The sequence below is a fragment of the Melospiza melodia genome, chromosome 3 (genome assembly GCF_035770615.1).
Source record: "Melospiza melodia melodia isolate bMelMel2 chromosome 3, bMelMel2.pri, whole genome shotgun sequence".
In the NCBI taxonomy this organism is placed as follows: Eukaryota; Metazoa; Chordata; class Aves; order Passeriformes; family Passerellidae; genus Melospiza; species Melospiza melodia.
The window spans coordinates 112,537,345-112,548,729 of record NC_086196.1 but is presented as its reverse complement, the minus strand read 5'-3'; the positions used below and the strand labels follow the sequence as shown (position 1 = coordinate 112,548,729).

General features: G+C 53.3%; 1 protein-coding gene across 1 annotated transcript; it reads right to left on the bottom strand.

Moving 5' to 3' along the window:
* Nucleotides 1-338: 338 nt before the first annotated feature.
* Nucleotides 339-2,701, bottom strand: SSTR4 (somatostatin receptor 4). The gene is made up of 3 exons (XM_063152687.1): nt 2,599-2,701; nt 2,142-2,282; nt 339-1,721 (listed from the first exon to the last, which is right to left on the bottom strand). The coding sequence occupies exon 3, from the start codon at nt 1,675-1,677 to the stop codon at nt 454-456; it is 1,224 nt and encodes a 407-aa protein (XP_063008757.1). The 5' UTR covers nt 1,678-1,721; nt 2,142-2,282; nt 2,599-2,701; the 3' UTR covers nt 339-453.
* Nucleotides 2,702-11,385: the final 8,684 nt, after the last annotated feature.

Here is an 11,385-nt window from a genome sequence, read left to right as displayed (position 1 = left end):
GTTCTCCTGGTTTTTTGGGTTATTTGGTGGAAATTTGGTCCTGGATGTGCTAAAATCCTGGGAATTTTGGGTAGGGAGATGTGTATGATAGGATATTCTGCTGCAGATGCAGCAGAGCTGACGGGCTTCGGGATTTTTCCCGCTGTCTCCCTGTCTCTTGGGAAGAAATGGGAATTTATCATTTATCAATCAGGAGGGCCATGTGCTCCCGATTAATATCTTGGGATCCTCCCCATCCCCGGGGAAGGCTCCTGGATGCCGGAATGATGGCAATCAATCAACGACAATAACCACTCAATCAACGGCAATAACCACTCAATCCATGGAATTTGCTCCATCCCAGGCCAGTCTTATGGCTTTTTATTTCGGAGAGCGGCGCACCCGCCAATCGGACCCGGCATCGCGGGCCCTCTCCATCCAACATCCCCTTTCACCCCGGGTTTTTGGGGTCCCCTAGAAGGGGGTGGTTTTGGGGAGCAGGGCCCCGGGCGCGCAGCAGGGCTGGGGGCGCAGGGGGTCCTGCTGGCAGGGCAGCGGGGGGCACACGCAGCCCTTGGCGTCCCCGCGGGGCGCGGCGCAGTAATCCAGCGGCTCCTCCTCGTCCTCGCTGTCCCCGCCGTCGGCGTCGGCGGCGCGGCAGCAGCACAGGCCGGCGTCGCGGCAGCGGCGCAGCACGCCGTGGAAGGAGTTGCGGAAATTCTCGGAGAGCAATCCATAGAGGATGGGGTTGGCGCAGCTGTTGGAGTAGCTGAGCAGCAGCGAGGCGTTGTGCGCGCTGGCGTCCAGGCGGCCGGGCAGCAGCAGCTCCAGCAGCTGCACCACGTAGAAGGGCAGCCAGCACACGACGAACATGGCCACCACGGTGACCACCAGGCGCGTCAGCTTGCCCTCGGAGCGCCGCCGCTGCTGCCAGCCCACGCCCTGCGCCACCACGCGCATCTTGCCGGCCAGCAGCAGGTAGCACAGCGCCATGGCCACCACGGGCAGCACGAAGCCCAGCGCGCTGCTGTACACCACGAAGGCGGCCGCCCACGCCGGGCTGGGCCACAGCAGGTCGCAGGCCACGGCGCGGCCGTCGCGGGTGACGGCCGTGCCGGCGAACACCGGGATGGGCGAGGCCACCAGCAGCGCCAGCAGCCACACGCCGCCGTTGACCAGCTTGGCGACGCGCGGGCGGCGGTAGGAGGCGGCGCGCAGCGGGTGCACCACGGCGATGTAGCGGTCCAGGCTGAGCACGGTGAGGCAGAAGACGCTGCTGAACATGTTGAGGCCGTCCACGCCCAGCACGGTCCGGCAGAGCGCCCGGCCGAAGGGCCAGCGCCGCAGCGCCGCCGCCGTGGCCACGAAGGGCACGCTGAGCATGAAGAGCTCGTCGGCGATGGCCAGGTTGAGCAGGTAGATGTTGGTGGCCGTCTTCATCTTGGCGTAGCGCAGGATGACGAAGATGACGAGCGCGTTGCCCAGCAGCCCCAGCAGGCACACCAGGCCGTAGATGCACTGCAGCACCACCATGCCCGCGATCTCCGCCGCGCTCCCGCCGCGCTCCGGGGGCCCCCTGGCATCTCCCAGCGCTGCCACGGCCATGCTGCTGTTGGGGGGCGGCTCAGAGCCGGCCCAGCTGGAGATGCTCCAGAGGGGGATCCCGGCTGCCAGGAGCTGCTCGCCGTCCGTGCTCATGGCGGGAGGTGATCCATGGACAGCAGAGCGGTGATGGGGTCAGCCTGCGGGCAGGGCACAGGGGTGAGGGCTGTGGGGCACAGAAATCCCAGTGGCCACATTCCCCTTGGAGTGGGAACCTCCATCCACCACCCCCTGACTCCCTCCATCAACCCTCTCCCCGCCTGGACACCTCCACGTCATTCCTCAGGCCGGAGCATCCTGGTTTTTTGGGATCTCAGAGGCTGTGGGGTGGGGTGGGAGTTAACCCTCCGTGGCGCTCCTCAAACCAGGTGGGATGGCCTGGGAATCCCAACCTGGCCTAGGAATCCATCCCAACCTGGCCTAGGAATCAATCCCGGCTCGGCCTGGGAATCAATCCCAACCCTGCCTGGGAATCAACGCCATCCACCTTAAGGAGCCCCTGCAAATCTCGAGGATTTCATTCACCCTGCCAAGGAGAAAGCCAGCCGGGAATATTTTACCTTTCAGTATTCCAGGGATTGAAGGAGCCTCGCTACTTCCTGCCGGGGGGAAGAAGCCGCTGTGGGAAGATGCTCCGGTGGGATCCGTCGCCAACGGAAAGTCCTACTTGACCTGGATCAGATGACCGGGAAGATCCGGACCTTTTAAAGCGAAAGACAAAGCAGGGATGGACCCGCAGGATCTTCCTCCTCTCCCGCATCCCTATGCCGCAGGCATCGGCTTTCCGTGAAAAAATAAACGCGGCGCAACTTTCTGCTCCAGGATTTCCTCTGGAAAACAGCGCAGCGCCCTCCGCCCTTCTCCCGCCGGGCTGCGCTGTCCTGCGGCTCCCGGCCGGAGCATTCCCGCTCCAGCGGCTCCTTCCCGGCGCTGCGGAGGGCGGGATCCGCAGCCCGATCCCCCCCCCCCCCGCATCCCAAATCCCGAATCCCGAATCCCGCATCCCAAATCCCTCACCCCGCCCTCGCATCCCCCCGCGGCTCCGGGGAGAGGCAGGAGATGGAGAAGGAATGGTTGCCTTGGCAACGCATCCCTCATCCCGCATTCCTGCCGCGCATTCCCGCCTTCCCAGCGCCGCAGGGCCCCCGGATCCTTCCCGCTAGAGCCCTTTCCCTGCGGCACCGCATCCCAGCATTCCGCGTTTGGAGAGGTGAGGGCCAGCCCGGCCTGGCCCCACATCCAAACCCACCGGGAATTCCACCCCGTTTCGCAGTCTGTGCTGGAACTGAGGGTGCAAGAAGTAAAAATGGGAGGAAATTCCATCTTTTTTGGGTTTTCTTTTTAAATCCCTTGCTGGGTTTGGAGGGGTTTTTTTTTTTTGGATGGGAGGGATCCAGGGAATCTTATTCCTGGCAGCAGCTCAGCCCAGGTCATGGAATCATAGAATCATGGAATCACAAAATCGTGGAATCAAAGAGTAATAGCGTCATGGAATAAAGGGATCACTGAAGTTGGAAAAGCCCTCTAAGATCATGGAATCCAATGTTAACCCAGCACTGATCCAGGTCCCCCAGTGCCACATCCACGTGAATTTAAATCCCTCCTGGAATAAGGAGTCCACCACTGCCCTGGGAGAGAAATTTTCCTGATATCCAACCTAAACGTCCCCTGAGGCCATTCCCTTTTATCCCTTTTGTTCCCTGGGAGCAGAGCCCAGTTCTCACCCAATTCCTCTCACAGACTTGTAGGGAATGAAATTCCCCCAGATCCTCCTTTTTTTCCAACATTCCCTTCTCCCTCAGCTCCTCCTTATTCGATTTATCCCAACCCTGGCCTGGAAGTGATGAAGCAAACTTGCCTCAGTCATCCCAAAACCTCAGCACTGGAAATTTTTGGGAATTTGGAGCTGTCTGAATGAACCCATCTGGGGCCCTACTGCCAGGATGGGAATAGGGATAAACATCCACATGATACTCCTGGGAATGGGCTTGGAAATCCTGGGAAAGCAGGTGGATTTTCTCCTCGCTGCTTAAATCCATGACCGTGGTTAATGGTGCAGCTGGCACTGATCCCGCTGGGAATATCCAAGATCCAGGGAATGCTGGCACCCCATCTCAGCCCCCAATTCCATGGCGTGTTCCAGTGGGATAAAGGGCAATGGGATCCCACTGTGCTGACACAGAAATTCCCGGGTGCCAGCTCAGGAGCTCCGGGCGTTCCCGTTGCAGCAGGAGACCGGAAAACATGGAATTAAACAATGGAAGCGGCCGCGGATTCCATGGGCCCCCTCCACCTCCCGGAGCAACAGGAAACCTTTAAATGCTCCTTTACTGTAAAGGAGGAAACTCCGCCATGGATTTGAGCCACGAGGTGGTCCCAGAATTCCATGGAAAAATCTGGATTGGGAGGAGCAAGAATAAACTTGGCCCCAGGGGGACAATTCCAGGTGATTGGAGCATCGCTGTGGGATAAGGATGCTCTGATTAGGAAGTCTCGGGCTTCTTCCCATTTCAGGAACATCCATAAAATCCTGGGATATCTGCGGTAGGAAGGGGCCCACAAAAAGCCCAACTCCTAAAAGTCCTGGGATTCTCCTCAATCCCACCCTCAGGAGTAGCTCCAGATCCCAACCTTGGAGCCTGCTCTGATGCTGAGGGAAAAGTGGAATTTGCTCGGTGCATCCCAAGGAATGCGTGGCTTTTGGGATCGGCAGTTCTGGGATTTTAAGATTCGGGGTTTGTAAGGAGCCTCTAAGTCAAGGAATTCCAGGGAAACCATCCTGGGGTTTAGTGGAATGTGTTTTTCCCGACGTCCAAGGGAATTGTTCAGCTCTCCTTATCCTGGAATCCCATTAATTTTCCTCTTTATTCCCATTATTCCTGTCTAGAGATCCCTCTCCTGCTCTCTCACCGGGGCTGGATCCCAAAGACTTGGGAAAAGTGGGAAAAGTGGACAGGAGCCTGTGGTTCTGGGAATTAATGAACCCCTGAACGGGGTGGAATTTTCCTGGACGAATTCCCATTTAAAGGGTCCCGCTTCCCTTTTCCAGGCAAATCCCCTATGGAAACCCTTTTCCATCCCTTGGATCTTCCCTGAGCCTCCAGCAATTCGGAATCCACGAATCCCACACCATCCCAGAATATTTGGAAGGGATCCTAAAAGACACGATGTTCCAGCCCCACTTCCATGGGCTGCTCCCAAATTTCCCCACCTCCTCCCCCGCCTTCCTCCCTCCTTCCCGATTTTCCTGAGGAAAGACCGAAACGTGGAGATTTGCTGCCCTCTCCTGGGAGCCGCCAAATCCTGGGATTTGGGATGCTTGGAAATGTTCGAGCCTTATGGATTGTAATTTTGTACGGTTTTGTAATTTTTTAAAGCTGATTAAAATCTCCAAGGTATCCCCACGAATGACAAGAACTGTGGGAACAGGATCTTTCCCAAATTCCAGAAAAAACAATTTTGAATCTTTTTTTTTCCCTCCTTAACCTCCAATTTTTTGGGAATTGTGGGAAAACCTGGATTGGGAGCAGGATCTTGGCCAAAATCTGGCCTTGTCTCCCAGGAAAAAACCTTGAAACTTCCCAAGCTTTTTCCCCCTCTTAACTCGGAGCTTTCTGCTCCTTCCTGGGAAAAAAAAAATCAGAATTTGTTTTTGGAAGTAAAGGAATTCACAAAAATTCCTGTGGGGTTTATGAATATATTGGAGAAAAATTTTGGGAGAATCTCGGGATGAAGTGGAAGAAAAAGGAAAAAGGATTTATCCACTTTGGGAATTTATAAAGTGAATATCCCCCAAAAATTCGGGAAGCCTGGAATTTTGATGATGTTTGGATCCTGGATGTCAGTTCTATGGATCCATGGCTGATCCTCAGGGTGTTTCCATGCTGTTTTCTCCCTGGAAAACCTGGGAAACGTGCAAAGGCCACTGTTTCCCTTTCCCGGTGGGAGAGGAGGTGGCATTATCCCGGCGGGAAGTGGAGCCGGAGGTCAGAGGCTGATTCCCGATGCCAGGTGGGAGCTGGGGTGTGTTTATCCAGTCTGGGATCCACACTGCAGCTCCTTATTCCCGGCCTGGCGCTTTTCCCGGGAGCTCCTGGGCTCTGGCAGCCGCTGCCACATTCCAGGCCCCGCTCAATGCTCCTGTGTCTGCTCCTCCAAAAAATTCCCACTGGGATGGGGGATCGGGATGCAGGGATGGGGGACAAACGTGGTGGTGTCCCAAAGCTTGGGGATCCCGGGATTGTGGAGAGGAATAAGGAGTGGATCTAGCCCCCATGGGGTGGGGTCGTGACCAAGGAATGCAAGGAAGCTCCAGTGGCTCTTCCCATTCCATGAATTATCCTTGTCCCTGCTCCAATCTGATCCCAATCTCAACTCCCGAGGAATTTGGGGATGATGAGGCAATTCCCTATGGCTCTTTTCCTAAAATCTGCTTGAAAAATTCCTCTCAGGTTTGGAGGGATGAGAAATCCTGATTAACATTGAAACAGCACCTGGAATTTGTCTGAATCCTGCTGGATTCAACAGCAATGGATGAGCTTGGATTTCCAACTTGGAAACACCAAAGGAGCGCTGGGAAGCAAATTCCATGGGAATTTGGGCTGGATATAAGGTGTGGTTCTCCTTGCTGGGAGCTCTGTGTCCCAAAACTGATGGAAAAGGAAAGAACTGGGAATACAGAATAGAGGGAAAGCAAGGACAGCTCCATATGAAATCCCTGAATATTCCCTGTGTGGTTGTGGTGAATATTTGGGAAGAGCAGGATGGAGCCGGGACAGAGGGATGCATTATCCACCCTATATCCAGGCTGACATCACCTCCCCACTCCCTCATTCCATGATAATTTTGGAGCTCTGGATCCAGAGGCTTTGCTGCTTCCTATGGGCTCCTGGAGGTTTTCCTGGGGAGGCACCAGGAATTTTTATGGAAAGCCGGCTGGGGATGAATGGAGTCCAGAAATAGAAAAGCTGGAGCAGCTCCAGAGGGAGGAAATCAGGGAGCCAGGAAGCTTCCTGTGCTCCCAGAGTTGGGATGGGGACATTGGGATGGGCTTGAACACCTGGAAATGTTGGATACACCCTCACTGTGAACTTGCTCCTCCTTTTAATTCAGGCATTGATTTCTCTTCCCACTCAAATAATGGATTCTGCCCTTTCCCAGCCATTCCCACAGCCTGGATCGCTCTCGAGTGGAGGAGAGGCTTTTCCCAGGAATCCCAGCTGCTCATCCCATGAGGAAACCCCCACTGTGCTTCCCAAATTCTGGCACCAAAGCCTCCTCAAACCCATCTGCAAACAGCTGGAAAAAAACACTGGAAAACATGGAAAATCAATTTCTTTTCCTGGCAGCAGCTCCTAATTGTCTCTTTTCACCGCTTTCCCACTTTTCCAGGAGTGATTTTCCCTTAAATCCGGCTTTTCCCGCTCAGATCTGCCTCTGCACCTGCAGGATGAGAAAGAATTCCCTGGTGCAAACATGGCTGGAGCAGCATTCCCAAGGGAATGTTCCGGTGCTCCCAATCCCTTCCCAGAATCCCAGTGTCCCTCAGGAGGCGCCCTCCTGTTGGATATCCCATGGAATTCAGCCCAGGAGTGTTTTCCTCCTGTATCCCTGTGCTCATCCTCTGCCAGAGGCTCAGGAAGGGCAGCAATTCCCAAGGTTTTGATTCCCCAGAATGTGGTTCCTGCAAGCCCCAAACCTAATCCCGGTGGGAAGAGGGAATGTGAGGGATGGATCCCAAACCTGTGGAGTCCTCTGTGAGCTGGTTGATCCCACAGAAAAAACAGGCAAAGGTGGATTTGCTGTTGGTTTTGGGGATTGGAGCAGCTGGTGGGACAAGGAGAGGGATAAACCCCGAAGGGAAGCTGGGAATATCCTGGAAGGATCCAGAAGTCCCTAAAAAAAGCAGTGAATCCATCTGTTCCTGGTAGGGGTTGTTCCCTGTTCCTGGAGCAGTGGGAAGGGCTGGATTTTCAGGATTGGATGATCCCAGCTCTGCCAAGGGGCCTGACTTTTCCATATATCAATTCCATATTCAGGTCCTTGTATCCCATGGCTGGGACTGTGATGGGAATTGCTGCCACGGATTCTTATAACAATCTGATGGGGAAGTTTGAAAACATCTCCCTAAAAAGATATTAAAAAACCCTGGAATTTTAGTGGTTGAATTTGCCCCAATGCAAGGAAGAAAGGAAGGAAAAAGGAAGGAAAAAGGAAGGAAAAAGGAAGAAATTTCTTGTTTCTTCCTCTTTGCTTTCATCCATGGGATGAATAAATAAAAACCTAGGAGCAGGGAATGGGAAGGATGATGCAAGGAATGGGATTTGGGATGGGAACCGTGATATTGCAGGAAAATGACCCGGCACAGCAGGAATTACAATAATGTCATTCCTGTTTGCTCTGGCTCCCATTTAATCCTCCAGGAACTCTGACATTTCCCAAAGAATTCTGCACCTCGGGAAGTTTGGTCAAACGTTGCACCTTGCCAAAAGCCAGGGGATATTGGATCCTGCAGGAATAAATGGGAAGCAGGATGTGATCCATGGTCTGTGGATGGATGGGAGCCAGATGTGATCCCACATCCATGGTTGGATTGGGATAATGGGAATATGGGATCCCATGGGATAGTTTGAGGTTATCCCATGCCAGCAGCAGTGTTGATCCCAACCCAGCTTTTCCAGGGGTTTGGGCTTTTTTTGGGGTATTTAACATGTTGGAATTAAAAACTGGGATGTGAAAAGAAGACAAGAGGTTTTCCTCTGGAATTCCAGTGCTTGTGTTGCTCCTTTTCCTCAGGGAATGGTGGGGAAGGGCATCCAGGGTCTGAGCCTCACCTGTGCTGCCCCTTTTCCTTAGGGAATGTGAGCTGGGAAAGGGGAACTGGGGCTGACCCTCCCTTTCCCTCATAGAATATGAGTTGGGAAAGGGATCCGTGGGGTGCTGCCCCTTTTCCTCATGGAATATGAGTTGGGAAAGGGATCCATGGGATGTCATGCCTTTTCCTCATGGAATATGAGTTGGGAAAGGGATCCATGGGGTTCTGCCTCTTTTCTTCATGGAATACAAGTCGTAGAAGGGATCCATGGGGTGCTGGCCCTTTTCCTCATGGAATATGAGCTGGGAAAGGAATCCATGGGATGTCATGCCTTTTCTTCATGGAATATGAGTTGGGAAGGGGATCCATAGGGTGCTGCCCCTTATCCTTATGTAATGTGAGTTGAGAAAGGGATCCATGGGGTGCTGCCCCTTTTTTCTCATGGAATATGAGTTGGGAAAGGGATCCATGGGATGTCATGCATTTTCCTTATGGAATAGGAGTTGAGAAAGGGTCCATGGGGTTCTGCCTCTTTTCTTCATAGAATACAAGTTGGAGAAGGGATCCATGGGGTGCTGGCCCTTTTCCTCATGGAATATGAGCTGGGAAAGGGATCCATGGGATGTCATGCCTTTTCTTCATGGAATATGAGTTGGGAAGGGGATCCATAGGGTGCTGCCCCTTATCCTTATGTAATGTGCGTTGAGAAAGGGATCCATGGGATGCTGCCCCTTTTTTCTCATGGAATATGAGTTGGGAAAGGGATCCATGGGATGTCATGCCTTTTCCTTATGGAATAGGAGTTGGGAAAGGGATCCATGGGGTTCTGCCTCTTTTCTTCATGGAATATGGGTTGGGAAAGGGGAACTAGGGCTGACCCTCCCTTTCCCTCACGGAATATGAGTTGGGAAAGGGATCCATGGGGTGCTGCCCCTTTTCCTCATGGAATATGAGTTGGGAAGGGAATCCAGGGCCAGATCCAAGGCGGAGTTCCGGCAGAATCCATAGAGGGGCTCATTTGCTGGGATAATTGTATGCTTTGCCCTTAAGCGTATTGATTCGGAAAAGTTAATCAGGACCATTTGGAAGCTCTTCCATGAAAAACCAGAAAATCCCATTAAACTGATTAAAACTGAATCCATCTTAAATAACCCCCTGCTCCTTAAAAATGTTGAAACAGGGAATTGTGTTCAAATAAAATTATTTCAGTCAAACACGGCTGCCGGCAGCTCCCGCCTGCAGAGGTGTGCGCGGAATTCTGGGATAATGGGAATGCTGGGAAGGGGACAAATCTCTTTCTCTGGGATAAATCCTTGGGAGGCAAAACTGGGAGCAGTGGGGGAGTGCTGGAAGTGTGGCCACGTCTAAGGGAGGCATGGGGCACAACCTTTTATTTTCCACGGATTTTAGGGAAAAATTTCTCATGGAAAAGGTTGGAAAACCCTGGCAGAGCTGCCCAGACATCCCAGTTCCTGAAGGGATTTAAAACTTGGGAATGTGGTTTAGTGGTGAGGGAATGGTTGGATGCTTCCAGCCTTTACTCTGCTGACATTCCGTGATTTTCCTTTAAAAATGATGCTTCACATTCATTTATTCCGAAAACATCAGATTCTGTGGCTGGGGAATATTTCTGGAAATTTTAAACTGAAACCTGGGAAGGTCCTGAAAAATGGTCCTCATAGAAGGGCCCAGCTTGAAGATGGAGTTTGGGCTCTGCTCATCCGTGACTTGGAATCCCAAAGGATTTGGGATGACGGGTGGAATGCGGGTTTTCCAGCCCTGGAGGCTCCGGCCCACAGGCAGAGCTGCTCTTCCCATGTGGGGGCGCTGCAGGAGGAGACTGGGACAGAACGGGATGGCGGGGAAACCCTTGGGATGCGCCTTGGGATTTGCCTTGTCCCGGGAGCCGCCCCTGATGATGTCAGCCCCTGGAATGACACAATTCCTTCTGGGAGGAGCCAGGGGATGGGGCTGATCCTGGCAGCATTCCCATCCCTGCCACCCCATGGAATACTCCAAATCTCCCAAACTGGCTCTTCCCAAATAAACAGCTGCTCTTGGATGAGGCAGCTCTGGGAGTTTTGTTGAAATTCCAGCATGGAGAATCCAGCAGTGGGAACTGATTCTGAGGGGTTGGGAAGGCGTTATCTGCTCGGAGCTCAGGATTATCCCTGATTTCATCACTCAGCCAGAGCCACTGGGAGATAACCGGGATTCCTCCCAGTTTGCTTCCCAATGGGTTGATTTTCCCTTTGGAGCTTCCATGTCTCCCTCTGGATAAATCTCATGTGTAAGACAGACTTTTGTATTTCCAGGGAGCAATACCCACATCCCTAGGGAATTATGGGAATAATGGGAATGATGCCACTGGCTCCCATCCCGAGCTCCATCAGGGATCAATCCTGAGGCATTCTGAGCATCCCACTGTGGCCAGCCTGAGGTTTGATTCCCCTTTCCCAATGTTTTCCAAATAGAACAGGCTCTGGCACAGTGAGGTATGAAATTCCATAGGGATGTTTTGGAGCTTGGCATGGGAAGTGTGTCCTATGCTCCACGCCCTTGGCATGGACTTCTCTTTGCCAAAAATCCCCTTTTTTGGGTCACCAAAGCTTTTCCAGAGGCAAATCCTGTTAAGAAATGCTTGGAAAAATGCCTTCAGCCACAGGGTGGGATTCTGGGGTGTCCAGGAGTGGGAGCTGAGGATCCCTGCGGATCAGAATTTTCTGGGAGGTGATGCACAGGAAAGTGGGAGCGGATTGCAGGGATTGAATCCTTCGGGATGGATCCAGCAGCAGCGGGATGAGCTGGGGATGCCTTTCCCCATTCCCGCTGCTCCAGCGGATGTTCCCTCCTGAATTTTGTCCCGTTCCCGGTGAGCGGGGATGGATGAGCATCCTCAGTTCCCAGCCCTGACCTCCCCGGAGCTGCCAGGCTGCTTTATCTCCGCCGCAGCCCCCGGATGCTCCTTGCAGCATTCCCAACAAAGGAGG